General features: G+C 39.8%; 1 protein-coding gene across 2 annotated transcripts in view; it reads right to left on the bottom strand.

Annotated features, from left to right (window-relative positions):
* PITRM1 (pitrilysin metallopeptidase 1) overlaps positions 1-20548 on the bottom strand; it is a 55416-nt gene that overhangs the window by 11932 nt on the left and 22936 nt on the right. For both annotated transcript variants that reach the window (XM_058183905.1, XM_058183906.1), the window contains exons 11-21: positions 19268-19381; positions 17286-17382; positions 15940-16074; positions 14833-14971; positions 12603-12719; positions 11041-11173; positions 9257-9377; positions 7680-7756; positions 7073-7238; positions 4814-4914; positions 2727-2847 (exon numbers count right to left, since the gene is read on the bottom strand). In XM_058183905.1, the coding sequence (XP_058039888.1) occupies positions 2727-2847; positions 4814-4914; positions 7073-7238; positions 7680-7756; positions 9257-9377; positions 11041-11173; positions 12603-12719; positions 14833-14971; positions 15940-16074; positions 17286-17382; positions 19268-19381 (1321 nt within the window). The remainder of the gene's footprint in view (positions 1-2726; positions 2848-4813; positions 4915-7072; positions 7239-7679; positions 7757-9256; positions 9378-11040; positions 11174-12602; positions 12720-14832; positions 14972-15939; positions 16075-17285; positions 17383-19267; positions 19382-20548) is intronic.

Below are 20548 nucleotides of genomic sequence, written 5' to 3'. Positions count from 1 at the left end.
TTTGTTTAATTACCACATGAAAATGGCAGTGATTCCTTAACAAGTGTGGTAAAAAGATTGTAAAAATAAGGCAAAAGTCATCTAACAACTACCTTGCTTAGCAATAGAAATTTTGGGTTCAGTTGTGGTCATAAGTCAAAGACTATCTGTATTCCCAAGCAGTGGAATGGTACAATTTGCCATGGCCAATGTTGTGTTTGCGCCCCCCGAGCCGGCCCTCCTGCCAGAAAGTGACTTGGACAGTGAGGGGGAAGGGCCGTCAGGACTTACCTCGGGAGCACCGGCTTCCCTGGCTTAGCTCCAGGAGCCAGAAACAGGCCAGATGGAAGAGATAACGAGGCCTCCGTCCCCTGACTCTTTCCCCCACGCCTGCAGACCCAGCTGACAGTAATCAGGCTTGGTTGAACCCTACGTTTCGTAGGCAGGAGAGGAGGGAACAACAGAAGCAAGGGTGGGGCAGGCGTAGGAAGTGCTGAGACATGGAGCCACACCCCACAGGATATAAAAGGCAGCGAGAGCTGCTGTGTCTCTTTGTAACAGGCAAATTCACTGATTGACTAAGAGCTGAAGTTTGTTTCTGGGTGACTCACCAGTGTCGTGGAAGATAACGAAGGCTCTTGGCAGACGCTGGCTATTCTGCTGCCAGAGCTGATAGTGCCAGCTAATTAAGCCATCATTCGGACGGAGGCGAGGGAGGACGGAACAGCCAACTTATCGGGGTGATTTCACCATAGCCATCTCGCTATATTCAATTTGACATGGCCATTTCAATGTAGCCAACTCACTACAGGACAGCTCACCATAATCAACTTGACACAGGACAACTCACCATGGAAAATTCCATGGGGAACAACTCAACAAAATGTTATTGGCCACTGTTTCTTTGACATAATTTCCATTTTTGTGAATGGAAATAATGTCAAAAAAACCAGTGGTGGATAATGTTTATCACACTGAATTATCCTAAGTGGAATTTTCTGTGGTGAATTACCTCATGGCAAGGTGGCTGTGATGAGTTGGCCATGGTAAGATGGCCATGGCAAAATAGTCATGGCGAGTTGGCGATGGTGAATTGTTCTAGACTCCTAAGCAACAAGCCATAGGTCTTAAATTGAAGTAGGCTGCTGTAGGGAAAGGAAATGAGAAGCATGTTCTTTTATCTTTTCCTTCATTTAATCTTAACAGAACTGGGGCAGTGACCTGCATCCGATCAAAGTGATAAATGCTTAATGAACTACCACTTCTACATAATTTTCCTGCTAAACTTATTGTATTTTTCAGACTATAAGACCTTCTGGACTATAAGATGCACCTAGTTTTTGGGGAAGAAAACAAGAAAAAAAAATCTGCCTCTGCCTCCCAGCAATTTGTCTCCTTGCAGCAAACAGTAAAAAGCCTGGTCAGCTTCAGCACAGCCCGATTTAGCACGAGCAGCTGATTGGCAGTTGGAGCGGCCTCCTGGAATACCACCGATCAGCTGTTCCAGGGTGTGGGGATCGCCACTTCCCATCACCGCCTCCGCGTGCCCCATTTTCGGCTTCTCCACGTACCATATTCAGTCCATTCCAGGCAGCAGAGATTGACAGCGGCAGCGGCAATGCCCGCCACCTGGAACAGACCAAAAATGGGACACGCAGAGGTGGTGATAGGCAGCAGTGGCGATGAGCAGTGGCAATCCCTGCAGCCTGGAACAGCTGATTGGCAGTATTCTGGAAGGCCTATCCAACCGCCAATCAGCTGCTCGTGTTAAATCAGGCTGTGCTGAAGCTGACCAGGCTGTTTGCTGCTTGCTGCAAAGTGGCAAATTGCTGGGAGGCAGAGGCTGAAGGGTGGGGGGCTGGCGGGGCTTCGGCAACATTCACTGTATAAAATGCAGAGACTTTTCCATTCAGTTTTTTTTTTGGAGGGGGGAGAGGACTGGGTCTTATACACAGAAAAATATGGGTATATTAGCTATTATAAAAACTGACAATCAACATTGCTGGGGGGAAAAAACCACAAATGTGGCCCTTGGTGCTCTCTGAGCTTGACTGTAGTTGCAGTTTTGACAGAAGCGTTTCCTTCCCATTGATTTTACGCAAAAATCAATGACGAAAGCACCTGCAGGTTTTTCCCACCTGCTTTAAAATTCTCTGTATTAATCAGAACCACAGACTCCATGGGTAAATTATGGATTAAAACTAGCCTCCAATATAAGTAGGTGTGCTCTACTTTTGACTAGAGATGTATGAAGAGGGGCTTCCTGCAAACCGCTGAAATGTACCAGAGAGATACGTATAGTCCTTTATTCCTGATATTTCTACTACCATTCCCTTTAGATCTCACGTTTGCATAAAAATATTTTAATTTTAATTTAAAGGTAAAGGTTTGCCTCGCACATACGTGCTAGTCGTTGCCGACTCTAGGGGGCGGTGCTCATTTCCGTTTCAAAGCCGATGAGCCAGCGCTGTCCGAAGATGTCTCCGTGGTCATGTGGCTGGCATGACTCAATGCCAAAGGCACACAGAATGTTGTTACCTTCCCACCAAAGGTGGTCCCTATTGCATTTTTACCTGCTTTCGAAACTGCTAGATTGTGAGAAGCTGGGACAAGTAATGGGAGCTCACCCATTACACGGCAGCACTAGGGATTCGAACCGCTGAGCTGCCGACCTTTCAATCAACAAGCTCAACGTCCTAGCCACTGAGCCACTGCGTCCCTTATTTTAATTTAGTTTCCTCCATTACCTCAATTATGCGGGGACGGACAGGCTTCCGTTCCTTTTTACTTCTGGCAATTCCCAGGACAAAGTTTTCCACAGCTTTTGCAGCAACTGGCATCTGCTGAGGTGTAGCATTCACCGCACATCTGTGGAGGAGGAATGTATATTATTTTCACCCAAAGAAATTCAGCCATCTTATTTGATTAGAGAAATATTCAAATAAACCTTTATTCATATCTGACAATTTATTATGTGTTAGATTAAAATTAAGAGAAATGCATTATGAATATTGGTCTTTTGGAATATTATTAGAATTTAATCTATTAATAATAACAGTGTTATTCAATGCCATTATCTACTATTAATTAGTACTAATATACTAATGCATTATTAGTATTTTAAGGTATTTTAATATTATTTGTTTAAGGTTAAAACTGTCATATCCTATTATTTCTGTACTGAAAAAAGTTGGAGATAATTTTTGTTTTATATCTGATGTATTTCCCCCCCACTTTTTAACTTGTCCTGTTATTCCCCTCATTTTTTCTCTTTATATTAGTTTGTATTTTAATGTCTGTTTTTGAAAAGTACCAAAAGGGGGTGAAAATTTGCGTGTGTCTTATACACTGAATGCAGCCCCGCCCACCCAGCACTGGCCTCTGCCTCCCAGCAATTTACCTCCTTGCAGCAAGCAGCAGGAAGAAACAGCCCATTTCAGCTTCAGCACAGCCTAATTAGCACAAGTGGACTGTCCATTGGATCAGCCTCCTGACTCTCAGCTATTTTGCATGGGCCACTGCTGCTTGCTGTAAGGAGGTAATTGGTGAGAGCAGGGGTTTTTTTTCTTGTGCTAATCAAGCTATGCTGAAAACGAAAATGAAAGTAAAGCAGGCGGTTTGCTGCACAAGACAAAATTGTTGGAAGGCAGAGGCAGATTTCTTTTTCTTGTTTTCCTCACCAAAAAAGGTAGATGTGTCTTATAGTCCAGAGTGTCTTATACTCTGAAAAATACGGTAATTTTTTTTTTAAAAATAGAGGCCATCTATGCTTCTCCCAAACACCTTTGTTCAAGTTAAATTATGGATTCTTAGTAAGTATGATGGATGTTTCAAAACTTGAGGAAGCTTCAACTATTCCTTACATCACAGCGAGTACAACATGGCCTCTGGTGAATATAACGAGAAACCAATTTTCTTCTCAGCTTGAAAGCAGCAGAGAACAAGGATGATTAAGTGAAGGATACATCTCTTATCTTTAAGCTCCAAAGGAGAAGCAAATCTTCAGATTGTTTGGCAGTTCCGAAGTCAAACTTTAAAAAATGAATACACAGACCAACATTTTCAAAGCCAACAAACATACTTCCCAAAATACTGCAGAATTGGAAGCCATGAAGTTCGAATTTAGTTAGAAAGGTCTGCCTAGAAATGTAGATTCCTGGCATTTGCATTCTCAAGGCAATAATTTTAAAATGGAATCTGAATATATTTTCTCTTCGGTCTGAAGTCCTACACGTAACAATTCAAGAAGCTTCTTCAGAAGTTCCTTGCTTTAATCAACTCATAGCAATAGCATTTATATACCGCTTTACAGAGTTTTACATCCCTCTCTAAGCGATTTACAGAGTCAGCATATTGCACCCAACAATCTGGGTCCTCATTTTACCCACCTTGGAAGGATGGAAGACTGAATCAACCTTTAGCTCAGTGAGACTTACACTGCCAAACTACAGTTAGCAGAAGTAACTGTAGTTACAGTAGTTACTGTAACTCTAACCACTGCGCCACTGCATCTCATAATGTTATTTAGATATTAGATTTTCATTAATGGAAATATCTGGGCACAAAGCAACTATTAAATTGAGGTCTACAATCAATTAGCAGTTTTTGAAACTTGTAAGGCTAGGAACCAAGTCTTTATCATCTAAGAACGGACTCTAAGGATGATGGATGACTCCAAATTTGTGGTATTGACCTAACCAGAGAGTGAATTTTATTTTAGTTCTTTTAAAACTGAAGTTTTTAGAATTCAGTTAGAAATCATGATTGGCTGAATTTTAACGTTATGCATATTCAGTGGTGCCTGCAAGGATTTGAAGGATGAATCCAAACTCACCTCAGGTTGTCACTATTTAAAAGGTATTTCTTGATCCGTGGCAGTTTTCGGAGCACAGACTTAATGTCTATCATTTCTGCAATTCGCTTCATCAATTTCACCTGAATAGAAAAAGGATGGAAAGGTATTAAGAGCAAAAGCATAGATAGCTTCTCTACTGACTTTGCATTTTGGAAGCCAGCTGAGATAGATAAAAATGGTATATACATGATCCCCAGGAAGCTGCAAAGATCATATAGTAGTGGGCAAAATTGTGAAAACCTTTTGGGAAAAGTGTATTTTATAAAACTAGCTAGTAACACCACTTTTTTTTTAATAGTACCATAAAATTATATATCAGTGGAAAGATGATTTAATCAAAAACGTAATGCAATATTTTTTAATGAAGGATTTGCTATTAGAATACCAGTTACAGTAAAAAGAAGAAAAGTGAAACATGTAGAAAAAACAAGATATACAAAAATTATCACCGTGCTGGTTAATACTTTAGTTGGGGAACCCTTAGCGTGAATGATGGCCTTACAATGCCTTCCCATGGAGAGAACCAAGTCTTTTAGTTTTGAAGCTGTTCTAATGGGAAACCAAGATTCCATGATTGCTTCTATTAACCGGGTTTTATTGCTGGGTCGCTTCTGACTAACAAGTTTCTTTAGTCGGCTCCACAGATTTTCAACTGGGGCCTGGGCTATTCCCAGACCATTCCAGCAGTAAAATATAATTATCCTGAAACTCAAAAAAAAAAAAAAAGTGGTGCTATTAGCCATCAAACCTCAGAAATACACTTTTCCCAAAAGCTTTCCATAATTTTGGCCACTACTATAAACACACGCTGGTTGCCAAGTAATTGAATTCTGAACTAGAGTCTATGGGGATGTATTACTAAGAACCAGTTGCAAGTTTTTTTTTTTCAGCGCCACTGTAACTTTAACTGAATGAATGATAGATTTAGGACTTTCTGTGTTGCATTAATACAAGGGAAATTATCACAAAACTCATGTTTACAATGAGTACTTAAATGCTTTGAGGGCCTTAATCACTAATTCTATGACTATATTGGGCTGACTAGCAACTGAGGCTTTGGGTTTCCCCTGAAAAGATCAGTAACTCATCCCATACTACAGGGGTGTCAAACTCGCGGCCCATGGACCAGATGCGTCACCAGCTGGTCCATACGCCCACACCCATTTTAGCGAAGGGTAAAAAAAGTTGTGATACATCACAGGATGACATGTGATGACACTATTTTGAATCCCTGCCCTACCAGAAAGAGAAATTATACTGTAAAGGAGACTGTATCACATGGTTCTCCATGAGGACACTTGGAGCCTTTGATGATGCTTTGACTAAGACAGGATAGAATAGAATAGAATAGAATAGAATAGAATAGAATAGAATAGAATAGAATAGAATAATGGAATGAAATGGAATAGAATAGAATAGAATAATGGAATGGAATGGAATAGAATAATGGAATGGAATGGAATGGAATGGAATAGAATAGAATAATGGAATGAAATGGAATGGAATAGAATAGAATAGAATAATTGAATGGAATAGAATAGAATAATGGAAGGGAAGGGAAGAAAATAGAATAATGGAATGGATTAATGGAATAGAATGGAATGGAATAGAATAATGGAATGGAATGGAATAGAATAATGGAATGGAATGGAATGGAATGGAATAGAATAGAATAGAATAGAATAATGGAATGGAATGGAATGGAATGGAATGGAATGGAATGGAACGGAACAGAATAGAATAGAATAGAATAATGGAATGGAATAGAATAGAATAAGGAATGGAATAGAATAGAATAGAATAGAATAATGGAATGGAATGGAATGGAATAGAATAGAATAATGGAATGGAATGGAATGGAATAATGGAATGGAATGGAATAGAATAGAATAGAATAAGGAATGGAATGGAATAGAATAGAATAGAATAATGGAAAGGAATAGAATAGAATAATGGAATGGAATGGAATGGAATGGAATGGAATGGAATGGAATAGAATTCTTTATTTTATTGCCCAAGTGTGACACACAAGGAATCTGTCTTGGTGCATACCAAATCCATTTCATATGCAAAACTCCCTTTCAGTCTTGAGCATCTCCAGTTCAATGAAAAATAAAAAAATAAAAAAAACAGGCACTGGGAACAATCTTAATAGGCAGACCTGGACAACACAGAATAATGGCATCTTTCCATTTTTTTAAATGCCAGATGTATCAAATCCTTTCCCTTTCATTTCACCTGCTCCATGCCATGAAACATCTCTTGCAATTCTCCTGCAAGGGTCAGAGTCCTGCTTGCTCTAATTAAGGCATAATGATGTCCAGAATCAGGGATGCCATTTGATAGCTCTTGAGCCGTCATTTTAACCAAGACTTTGAAATGCTCTTCATCTTCAAAATGAGGGCTGCAAAGAGAAAAAGGAGAAAGAAAAAAAGGAGCTTCTGTTACAAATAAGGCGCAGGACTAAACTGGGAAAGTTCATCAAAGGTTTACTAACTGTTAACTATCTCATTAATGGCCATTACGCTTGCGGCCATATGAATGGAGATATAATTCCATTCACTCCATCTTTACTCACTTTAAAGGACCTCAAAGCACCAGCAATCCTCCACTCAAGACAATTATTGGCCTTCTCTTCCTCTTAATTAAACACCAGCCAAAAGGAGCATTGTTCAATCAACCAACTAATATGTATCAACCAATATGAAGTTATTTACTAAAATGCTTTAAGTATTACCGCTGGAACTATCCATCAGAGCTGGGAAGATAATAAATTCAAATACACAAACAAGGAAATATACACCTTTAGTTACATAAAAATATTGTTCCATAAAATGGACCATACTTGTTGAATATTTCAGTCCAGAGATGCATCATGTCAGGCAAGTTTCTATCCAGGCATAATGAAGAGAAGATCACACCCTAAAGAAGAATTTTAGGAATAAATGAAAAAATAAAGCAAAGTGATACCCAGGGAAATTACTTAAGAAAGATTAACATGGGATTCTTGCACTTTTTTAAAAAAAATGCCAATGGTAGTTGTGAAATTACAATCCAAAACTGAAATCCAACTCACTAAAGCACAAACATAAATGATAAAAGTCCTTTGTACATGTAAATCTCCTACCCACTAATGACTTATTTTAAGTTATTCTACTTCACAACCTTAGAACATCTCTGCATTCAAAACTGGAAGAGTCTATTTACACCCAAGTCCAACCCTTGGCTTCCCTAGTTCAATACACAAATCCTAATAATCATTTCAGTAGGAATTCAGCTTAGATCTTAATGAACCTGACAGTTTGTCTAACACAGGGGTCTCTGAGAGTTGAAGTCCACAAGTCTTAAAGTTCCCAAGGTTGGAGACCCCTGGTCTAACGTGTAAATCGCTTCCTCTCCTGAAACAGTAATCCAATCTTCCAAAGCCCTGAACCGCACACATTTCGAAACATGTCGGATTCATCAGAAATCAAAAGAAGTTGTAGAAGGAGGAAGAGAAGCAATTTTGACCCAAGTTTCCCTGCTTGTTACTATTTCCCATGTTTAGGGGGAAAAAATACAAAATGAACATGCTGGGCTAAGCTGTCCTTCTGACATTTTGCCTTTGGAGTGTAGAGCTTGATTTTGGAAAACAAGTGCATTGCATTCTTTACAACTACAAAGCAACTTACTCCTCTCTCATTTTGTACATCTCAGCTTTAAGAAAAGTATAATCAATGAGGGATCCTTGATGCTCTCTGAGTTGTGTTGTTTTCTTGCAGATGTTTCATTATCCAAAGTAGGTAACATCATCAGTGCACCTAGTCTGGGTAATGAAACATCTGCAAGAAAGCAACCAAGCTCAGAAAAGCACCAGACCCCTTCATTTCTATCCGAGCTACAAATATTTTCTTCTATCAGTATTATAATCATCAAGCAATTTCACAACATTTATTATTTGCTTTCCCAACTGTAAGAGTGAACTGGCAATAGAACTAATTATCCAGATAAATGGTGAATTGTCCTTCGCGTCTTAAATTTTGATGGAAGAGTAACTTGGATTTTTGCATGGAAGAGCATCTGAGCCTGAAGAACCTAAAGATGTCCCTTCAGTTTTTCTGATTTTATCATAGTATGTCCATGCATATTGCACTTTCTATTCCAAATGCATTAGTCCCATATTATTTGCAAAATAACAGTTACAACAGTGCTGACTGGTAGACCTGACTTATTTTCCTCGTATTGCAAATAGCCAAGGAATTAGGAAAACAAAGAGAAAAAAAAGCAAGTGATAGAATTAAGAGCTAGTTAGAGAAGGATGCCACTTACTGAATTAGAGCAAGAGTTTAACCTTGAGATTTTCTAACTGGCAATTCTGTCTCAGCAAAACATAGGTGGTTATCCATGTGCAACTGAACAGACCTTAACTGGAAATGGACTCACCTGTTCATACATGTCCAGATGGGAGTCATCTACATTGATATGTGTGCTAACAGAAAGGCCACCTGTTTTCAGATCTATTTCCAAAGCCTGTTCTCGGTAGTTGAGTGCTCCACACCCCATCCTTATGAAAAATAAAGAGAGAAGAACAAACTGGGTTCTCATACAGATTGTGTGGGTCTACAAACCAATTATTCACACTAGATGGTTGGGTTTTCATCCTAGGTCTGTGATGTTGAACCTTTTCCAGACTGAGTGCCCACAATGTGCACACACCCCTGAACCATCAAAATGCAATGCATGCGCAGCCCCTGACCCCACCACAATGCCTCACCCCCCTGCACATGCCTTCATGCTCCCCTGCACATCCCCCACCCACCTACACATGCACGGCAGAGACCCAGTGACCAGTTGGCCAGTGGAAGGCATGAGCGCATGCACGGTGGAGCTGAACTGGGGCGACAGCTCATGTGCCCACAGAGAGGGCACTGTGTGCCACCTGTGGCATGCGTGCCATAGGTTCGCCATCTTGGTAAACTCTATAATTATACCCAATGTTTAGGAAAGACTAATATTTGTAGGAGCAAATTCTAAGTGCAAGAAGGGAGCCGTTCTTGGGCCTTGAATAATCCAGTCTTTCCTGGAACTTGGCATGTCAACTGCTTCTTCATCCCCTTGCCTTGTGCTTTTGCTAAGGGAAGCAACCTGTAGTTAAATAGAGATCTTTGGATTCTGACTGATGATGCTCAGAGCACTTGGCGTCCTTATGTTAAGTGTGACCAAGCCAAATCAATTATACTGCACAGGTACAGATGTGGCAGTACTAAAGCATTGAAAGGAACCTCAGAAATCTTCTAGTCCAGCCCCATTTGAGCAGGAAACCCTTATACTACTCCAGACAAATGACTGTTCAATCTCTTCTCAAAAAACGCCAGCAAAGAAGCACCCATAACGTCTGGAGGCAAGCTATTGTACTAGTTAATTGTTCTCAGTCAGGAAATCTGTCCTTAGTTCCAGGTTGGATAAGCTTCCATCTGTTACTTCTTGTGCTGCCTTCAGATACTTTGGAGAATGCATTGATCCCCTCTTCTTGGTGACAGCCCCTCAAATATTGAAAGGCTGCTTTCATATCATCCCAAGTCCTTCTCTTAATTAGATTACAAATACCTAGTTCCCCTCAATCATTCATATGTTTTAGCCTCCAGCCCCCTAATCCTCTTTGTTGCTCTTCTATGCGGTTTTTTTTTTAGGTTCTCAGCATCTTTGGTGGCGACTAAAACTGGATGCAGTATTCCCAGCGTGGTCTTACCAATGAAATGGCCTCTGGTGGCTCAGACTGGTAAGACAGTCTGTTATTAACAGCAGCTGCTTGCAATTACTGCAGGTTCAAGTCCCACCAGGCCCAAGGTTGACTCAGCCTTCCATCCTTTATAAGGTAGGTAAAATGAGGACCCAGATTGTTGGGGGCAATAAAGTTGACTTTGTATATAATATACAAATGGATGAAGACTATTGCTTAACACAGTGTAAGCCGTCCTGAGTCTTCGGAGAAGGGCGGGATATAAATGCAAATTTTAAAAAATGCTTTATAAAGTGGTCACATGATCTTGATAGTATCCCTCTGAACAAAGTTGTGGCCATAACTGGCAATCTAACCTAGCTCCCAAACCAAGCCACTCGTGACAATTCTGGCACAAAATAAGTTGGTGGAGAATATGATTTGGATGGGAGACCAGGAAAATTCCCAGACAGAGGCTGAAAAAGCTTCAGACATAACCCACTCTTACTTGGTGATGACACCGCAAAAAAGTGGAACGTAAGGCCGAAGTTCTTCCGGGAGTGTGTTCAGGCTGGAAATGGCTCTGAAATAAACTATGCCATTTGTGGGTTGAGCACAGTACTGGACAGGAACATCCTCAGCTACAGAGAAACAAGAGAAGACCACTTTACCAAGTGATCTCAGTAATGCTAAGACAATTCAACTTAAGTCCACATTAAGCTGCTTTGCCAAGACTCACTGATCTGCTCTTTTCCCCTGTCCCTCCTATCTATCATCCAACAACAGGGGAAGGACCACAGGCGCACAAAGCGATGGAACCTCCCAGGACAGGTAATCCCTAGGATGTGATGGCCAAGATTGCCCTCAGTAAGTGATACAGGCATAAAGTGTAAGATGAAGACCTAAAGTGCAAAATCATGTGACTGTGTCCCTCAGTGACAGCAGTTGCTATTGTAACTCTTAAGATATATGGATTATTAAGAGGGAAGAAGCTAGTCTCAGGTAAGGAACACAGGTAGGGATGAGGGCCTGAAAGGATTGGCCCAGGATAAATGCAAGTGAGTTGGGAGTTGTGAATTCAGGTGAGAAGCACCAATGCAAGTTACATGACCACAGCTCCCTGGGATATTGTAACTGCTAGCCCGGCATCAAAGCACCTGGGGCAGAATCATGTGACAGCAGAGGTTTTGTGTTGGCCAGAATTTTAAGAATTGGTTTTACATCCTTTTTTCCCCCCATCTGAACAGTTGCTGAGCAAATTGAATTAAGTCAAGGACTACCTTGGTAAGAATGTCTAAGGGCTGTCCTATATTAGTTTGTATATATGACAACAATGATCATGATACACACAGATAGACCTTAGTTACAGCCACCACTGGGAACAAGGCAGTTGCTAAATTGAATCCCACCCAATTTTAAAATCATTTTTTTTTGCCAAGATTAAGTGAATAACTGCAATTGTTAAGTCAATCAAGCAGTCAATAAGTAAATCTGGATTTCCCCACTGACGACTTGTTAGAGCAACCTGAGGTGGTCACAAATGGTATCATGTTATCCTGGGATTCTTTTAACCATGCTAGTTAACAAGCACCCACATGCTAGTTACATGCTAGTTACCAAGCACCCACAATTTTATCACATGGCTGTGGAATACTGGTCAGCTTTAGGACAGCCCAATTTAGTACGAACAGCTGATTGGCGGTTAGATCTGCCTCCCAGAATATCACCTATCAGCTGTTCCAGGCTGCGGGGATTGCCACCGCCCACTGCCCCCGTCACCGCCCATTACCACTGCTGCCTATCACTACCTCCACGCACTCCATTTTTGGCCTCCGTGTGCCCCATTTTCGGCCCGTTCCAGGCATTGGGGATTGTGCTCTTTGCTGTATTGGATATTAATTTGCTGTTTGCTGCAAGGGGGGCCAATTGCTGGGAAGCACAGGCAGATTTTCCCCCCCTTGTTTTCCTCCCCAAAAGCTAGGTGTGTCTTATAATCCGGAGCGTCCTATAGTCCGAAAAATATGGTATTTTATTTGTATCCCACACCCTCCATGCCTCAGTTCCCCTAACCTGCATGTGCCATCTCCAGTTCAGTAAACGGAATCCTTGGTTTAATATCTGAAACTTTCAGAGCCGGAAGACAGGAAGTATCTTGAGATTTGCTTTGCAGTTCAAGCAATTCCAAACCTAGCAGATCAAAGGGAACATCAATTTACCAATTCCAACAAAACCAAGTTACTCAAATTCCCCCGCAAGGAAGGAAGGAAGCCTTGTAGCATTAGTTAAGGACTTGATAATGTCTTCTAGGGACCCAATTTCAAGTGTTTAAAAAGGTTACTGATTATTTCAAAGACAAAGCGAAAAATAATAGCTGCGGGGTGTTCAAGAATCAGCTCAGTACCCAAAGGAGAGGAGAGGGAAAATAACACATAGGCTGCAGCATGACACACCAATATTTTGGTGGCTTTTTAATAGTAAAACAATTTTAAGGGTTACTTTTTGCCTCTTGCATGTTGCATGATGGTGCTTTTAACCTGCTTTAAAATCAAGAGCTAATTGGTCAGAAACTCTACAGTTCTGGGGGGTCAGGAATGCTCAGAAAGTTTTTTCCAAAATAACTACTGGATTATTCTGCAAATCTCAGAATTCCCAGCAAGCTTCTTGGAAATGCATTCTGGGAGATGCAGTTTGGGGAAAGCCCCTACAACTATAATTCATCAAACATGGAACTAATCTGAGAAATTATGTTTATTTAATTTTATTGTCACTTTTTTATTTTTTATTATTATTTTTTTGAAAAAACAGTACATTGTTAGGGTATACCATTTATAAATAAAAAAGACCAAAAAAGAAGAGTGGTATTAAACATTAACGTACAAACTAATAACAATAATAATGATATAGTAACAATAGTAATAATATAACCCAGTGGTAGTCAACCTGGTCCCTACTGGTCACTAGTGAGCGTTCCAGCTTTCATGGTGGGCGGTAGAGGTTTTGTCTGATATTGAAGCAGTTTCCTTTTTTTTAATTTAATTGACTTTTTTAAAAAAATTCATAGTATTATTTAAAAACATTTTCATTAGGTTTTCATAAACTTCCCTGTGACAATTTAAATTTCTGAAAATATACTATTTGTATCACCCGCACGTAAGTTTAGTTCACGTTACGTAAGTGAAACTAAATGGCGCTATAGTGCGACTGCAAACAAAAGAGCCTCGTCCCAGAATAGCTCGTGCATCTCCCCCCACACCACCCAGCTTAACAGACAAGTCAGGGCCCCCCCACAAAAGCCAATCCACGATGCGCAAGAGGCATGCACAGATGACGATACACGGTGCATTACTGTGGAACCGGTGGGCGGTTAGAAAATTTTACTACTAACAGAGATACAAAAGTGGGTGGTAGGTATAAAAAGGTTGATTACCCCTGATATAACCAAAAAACTTTTAGCTAAGATTTTTCTTACATTAAAATATTATAATTATTTACCTTCTTATTTTCAGTACTAACATTTTTTATCTCACTTTTCTCTAATTCCTACCTTTTGTTTCTATCCATAAATAGAATTTATTCCAAATTATATAACATTCTGTATCTTCTGAGCTCACCGGGGAAAAGAAATGCCGTATTTTTCCAAGAATAAGAGGCACTTTCCCGCCCCAAAAGAGGATGAAAATTTGGGTGCATCTTATATTCCGAATGTAGCCCCGTCCACCGCTGGCCCCCACCCTTCGATCTCTGCGCACCCTCATCCTGGCTGCAGAGATTGCCACAGATAATGGCCTGCATTTTTAGGCTCACGCCTCACATTTTCAGCCTCCAAACACTTCGTTTGAGAGCCATTCAAGCGCGCGCTCACAACCAGCGAACTAATATGCTGAAGCTGACCAGGCTAAGAACGCTAGCCAGACGAATACCTGGTAGGCAGAGACAGAATTTCCCCCCCCCCCCGTTTTCCTCCCCAAAAACAAGGGTGCGTCTTATACTCTGAAAAATATAGTATATGGAATAGCCATGGGTGTAAGAGATCAAGACTGGGAGACCAACTCCTCCCCTCTGTAGCTGATCATCCTGAGTAAGAAAAATATGAATATGTGCTCTGACCAGGCATGTAGAGATTAGATGAAGTGACCAAGAGATCAAGTGTTGAATCCAGAGAATTCAATGGAATGGAAAAAAAGTAAAGATTTTTTTTAAAAAAAAAAAGACTTAGAAAAGAGACTGAAGAGCACTTCCTGCTTGCGAAACAAACATTAATCAATAAACAAGGCATTCTGATGATTCAGAAGACACCCACCTTTCTCATAGATTTGTTTCTTCTCTTCTTCTGAAAGGGCCTCAACCTTCTCTTTCAATTTGTCTGCCTCCATTGCTGCTTGCTTGTCATGAAAAGCTGCATCTGGACTCATAGACAATGTTAATCTGTGTGGGTTGTCCTTTGGCCAAGAAAGAATAATTCTAATCAGTGTAAAGACAATTTCTCTTCGCTCCTGATGCTGTTCAACAACTGACATCAACTGCCTTATTAATTTCTGGTAGTCCTTGACTTACTACCATAATAAAGTCTACATCATAGGTGTCCAACTTGCCGCGTCATGTTGCCATCACATGACATTTTGCAATGTTTTTCCCATATGCGGAGCCGGGGGCGGGAGTGACCTGTGTGTGACGTACCCGGCCCGTGGGCCATCAGTTTGACACCCCTGGTCTACATAATTAAGTTGTAAGTCATGCTGATTGTAAAGCAGGTAATCAAGAGATTGATCCAATTTTAAGGGTTTCTTGTGGTGGTCTTCATAACTATCACCATGGTTGCTAAGTATAGCCATCATTGTTAACTGAATGCCATGATTGTTGAGTGAATCTATTATTTGCTATAAGACATCTCTGCCGAAAACTACAGGCAAATTCTAGGTTTTGGCAATAATGTCATAAATTGTGGTCATGTGACTGCAGGACTCTGCAAAAGGCCATAAATGGAGTCATGTCACTGGGAGAATCAAAATTTTGAAACAGGGTTGTTAAGTATTTTATAGGCGATTCACTGGGACCTTGAACAGTCACTAAGCAAATGTTAATAAATTGAAGACTTACATATGCCATACTAAAGCATTACAACCTTCTCTTTGTAGCTCTACTGAAGAAGAAAACTAGAAGATGCACCAAATATCACTAATGCATAGGGTAGCCCAACGCTAGCAAGAAATCAAAGAAGTTTTCAAAAGATACAGAATGATCTCTATGCAATTCAATACCCCAACACTTTGCATTGCACTGAGATCATTCTGTATCGGCTGAAAGCTTATAAGACTTATTTCTTGTGTTGGGCTACTTTTATTGCCTGGCTAATCACTCTTGGAAACAGTGTTAAAACCAGTCCTACATAGGCTCAACAGACTCCTACCTTGAAGTATTGTTTTACTTTTCTCTGCAGGAAATGGGGGTCCTCCTTAAGGCATTGCCTGAGCTGAGTTACTTTCTCTGCTATTTTCAAAAGATCAACAGGATCTCCTTCGTGGTTCCAGCAGGAGGCAATATTCTTAAAGGAAAAAAGAATGTTAGAAAAAAGAATGCAAATATTCCACATGAAGAAAATTAAGACTACTGTCCCTCTAGAGCAGGGGTGTTAAATTCAAGGCCTGTGGGTTGGATGCAGGATGTTTAGATTTGGCCCATGGGGCCACCCTGGAAACAGCGAAGGACCAACCCTTGGTGCCTCTGCCAGCGAAAATGAGCTCAGTTTTCATTGGCAGACGGTTGCAGGAGGCCGTCACAGCCCAAAACGGAATTTTCCAGGGCCATGGGCAGTCCTCCTGAGCTCCGTTTTCACTGGCAGAGGGTTACATAGTCTCAAGGACTGGCGCAGTTCTTGAGTCCATAAAGTTCACCGATTTTGATTTAGAGAGATAATCTCCAGAAGTAATTATTATGGGCTAGAATCAATCAATGTTCTATTTTTTGTTTCTTCTTGGCTGGACCATTCCATTTTGTTCAGAAGCATCTCTCTCATATTCAAGCCTTAAGTTATTAGTGGGATTTCTGCAATTCCACAGAGAAGAACTTCAAGATCATGGGCTCCAATCAGGGGTGAAATGTAAAATTTGTTACTACCGGTTCTGTGGGCGTGGCTTGGTGGTGGTGGGGTAATGTGACTGAGTGGGCATGGCCAACCTTTTTTTTTTACTTTTAAAAGTATTTTTTTAAATTCTTAAAAGCATTTATTTTAAAAGCATTTTCGGCAAAAGAAGTTGTAAAAAAAATGCTTATAAAAGCCGGTGATGATCAGGCGACTCAGCTGGGATCACCAAATGAAAAAAAGCTTTTAAAGGTTTCTGACAATCCCAGCTGACCTGATCGTCAGAACCTTTTAAAAGCATTTTTTTACAACCTCTTCGCCCGAAGAAAAAAATGCTTTTAAAAGTAAAAAACAAAACAAAAAAAACCCCTCTGATGATCGCACAGCTTAGCTGGGGCGGGACAGGGGCAGGGATTTTTGCTACTGGTTCTCCGAACCAGCCGCCGCCATCGCTACCGGATCAGGCAATCTGGTCCGAACCGGGAGCATTTCACCCCTGGCTCCAATGTAACTTGAGTCTCTTACTGTGATGCATCGTTACTATTTACACTCTAGACTTGCATCCTAAAATCCTTTTGCAAATGCTTAAAAATTGTGCAGTGGCGACAATCCCATACAAACAATGTTTAAAAGGTACATGTTATGGCTGGTTTTATGGGAGGAGCATCACTTACTGAAGCCAAGACAAGTCCAAAACGGGTTGACTGATGCTTCATCTGGATCTCAATTTTGTGGAGTAAAGCATCAATTCTTTCTTTCTCAAATCCATTCCTAAGGTTGAAAAGAAGATATTTAATTTTGTTCCAGAATCACAAGGACAAAACTCTCAAGTTTATGAATGATTTTTTTTTCATATGGCATAGTCTATTCCAGGGGTCTGGCAAAGCTGGCTGAGGAACTCTGGGAGTTTAAGTCCACAAGTCTTAAAAGAGCCAAGTTTGCAGACCCCTGGTCTTATTCAATTACTACTGAAATATGTGGAAAGTGGGGATGGATTTGATTTTGTTTTTAAAACAAAGGAGTTAATTACAGGTAATCTTCACTTACGGATCTAAGTGAGACTAGCAGGTCCATCATTAAGCAATGTGGTAATAAATAGAAAAAATCACATGGCCACACCAACTTAGGACAGCAGTTCCTACAATTCCAGCTGAGGTTTTTAAGAAAATTCCATGCAGCCCTGAAGCAAGATGTCACATGACCTCAACCTGAAACCTCCTGCTGGCTTCCCCATTGACTTGGGTTCACATAATGACAAAGATGTTGCGATGGCCAGAACATTCAAGAACAGGTCATAAGTCCCACTCATTCAACACCAGAGTGGATAAAAAAAAGTTTAAAAATCAGATTTTTTTAAAAAAATTTTTTTTTATTTCTATTAAATTTATTTTAATAAAATGCTTTTGGAGTAAAAAATCTATCTAAAGATAGTTTTCTATTTAAGATTCATTAATAATTTAGTTTATTCAGCATGAAATGGAGCATGAGGATGTGTATTGTGCAATATTGGGACTGTCAGTGAGTCAACAGCAGGTCAGAGATGACAGCTGCTCTTTTAAAATTATGATTTAAATTGAGTGGATTTAAATAAACCCTATTTACTAGCGATTTAAATCGCGATTTAAATCAAATCCACCCTGTTCAACACAGTTGCTAATTGAGTGCTTGTTAAGTGAGAACTACCATGTTTCCTCCCAAATAAGGCATCCCCTGATAATAAGCCCTATCGGGCTTTTGAACACCTGGCAGTAAGGCCAAGCGCTTATTTCAGGGTTCAAAAAATAAAATAAAAATAAGACAGGGTCTTATTTTTGGGGAAACATGGTCCCCGTAATGATTATTTTGTATTCCCTTACTACATGATGACTCAGATGTAGTTCTTCTCTACTTATTTCCACCCAACCATCCAGTTGCTAAAATATAGCAACCTTAAAAGACCAGACACACCAAAGCCTGCATTCGTGCTTTCAGCAAAAAAAAAAAAAAGGGGATACAGTTGGTGCGCAACTTAAAACCATTCATTTAGTGACCATCTGAAGTTACAACAGCCCTGAAAAAAGTGACTTATGACCATTTTCATACTTATGAACACTGCAGTATCTCTGCAGATATGTGATCAAAATTCAGACGCTTAGCCATTGGCATGTATTTATGATGGTTGCAGGATCCCTTCTGACAAGCAAAGTTAACAGGGAAGCCAGATTCAATTAAAAGTCATGTTACCAACTTAATTAAGCCAAAAAGATTATAAAATGGGACAAAATTCTCTTAACTGTCTTGCTTAGCAATAGATATTTTGGGCTCAACTGCTGTTGTAAGTCGAGAACTCCCTGTTATTACATTTTAGCCCTAATGATCTGCATTTCTCCAGCTTAGTTTTCATTCTTTTTCTTTCCTTCAAGGTCCATTTTTTTAGGTGTTAACTGTACATCAAAGGCACACACAAAGTTTCCATATTCTTTTTGCCCCTTTTTATAAGGAGATTTGTAAATAGTAAAATCATTTCAAATCAGTTGGGAAAAGCAGTATAATTTAGAGGTTTCTTTTACCAGCAGAGAAATTATGAACCATCATCACTACTGTCGTAACTTTAAAGTAAGTAGCTATTTTTTTTTACAACAGTATAATATTTTTTTAAAAAAATGCTTGTCCTTACTCAATAACTTCATCAATAGTTTCAGCAATAATTTGCTTTATGGTGTCTATGCTTTCTTCCGAAATCCCTTGAAGGCCTACAGTGAAATAAGCTTCTCGTGTAGAGGAGTTAATCCTAGAAACAAAGATATAATACAAAAATCTTCACTTATTAAAATTTAAACATTGGGAAGCTGGATTTTGACAGGAAAAACACATTTCACATTTTGCAATAAACCTATCTGTGGTTTAGCACAAATATGGGAACCCTCTAGTATAGTTTAGTGTCAGGTAGGAGCCAAGCTCCTGAGATTTATACAACAAATATGGCTAAATAACAAATATGGATCAGTCGGCAGCTATGCGTTGAGAAGAAGAGGAGCTAATTTTCTGGGAACAAACTTAATCAAAGTTAAACCACATTTCAGTAAACTCATTCCTTTGGGCTCCCAATTCAATGTGGGTGTGTGAAATCTTAAGAGAAATTTTATATACAAGATTACATTCACCTATGTTCTTATTTTGTGGGGGCGCAGTGGTTAGAATGCGGTATTGCAGGCTAACTCTGCCCACCGCCAGCAGTTCGATCCTGACGGGCTTAAGGTTGACTCAGTATTCTATCCTTCTGAGTTTGATAAAATGAGGACCCAGATTGTTGGGGTCAATATGCTGACATTTGTAAACCGCTCAGAGGACTATAAAGCACTATGGGGCAGTATATAAGTCTATTGCTATTTAATTGAACTCCCACACAAAATTCCATGTATATTTCACATCTCCAAAGCTTCAGTAGCCCCTTTTCTAAACGCCCCATATGGACAAGCTAAAACACAGGGATATTTTAGAAGACATATAGTCAGAGAAGCGTTGTTGTTAAATTGGGAGAAGATTAAAGAAAGTCACTTTTTAAAAATTCCAACTTGGGTTTCATCTATTGAGGCATTCTCATACGCAATAACATTTAAAAAGGAACATATTGTTAGATATAATGAATTGTTGAATGAAAAGATTGAGTTAAAATCAAAATCAGAACTAGAGAAAGAGGGTATAATAATGAACTGGTTTTCATATTTGCAAATACAATCCCAGACATGATAAAGAGATTAAAACAGAAGGCTTTTACAACAGTTTAACTAGTTTTGATGAGATTTTAACATGTTCAGATGACAACTTGATTAAGAAACTGTATGGATACTTATTAAAGGTGAAATTGGAGGAAGAACAAGTAAAAGAGATAGTGATTGCTTGGGGGAAGAATTTTGGCCATGAGATAGATTTAGAGGCTTGGCAGAAATTGTGGATG

The sequence above is a fragment of the Ahaetulla prasina genome, chromosome 4, assembly GCF_028640845.1.
Source record: "Ahaetulla prasina isolate Xishuangbanna chromosome 4, ASM2864084v1, whole genome shotgun sequence".
Taxonomy (NCBI): Eukaryota; Metazoa; Chordata; class Lepidosauria; order Squamata; family Colubridae; genus Ahaetulla; species Ahaetulla prasina.
This window is presented reverse-complemented; position numbering and strand designations above follow the sequence as displayed.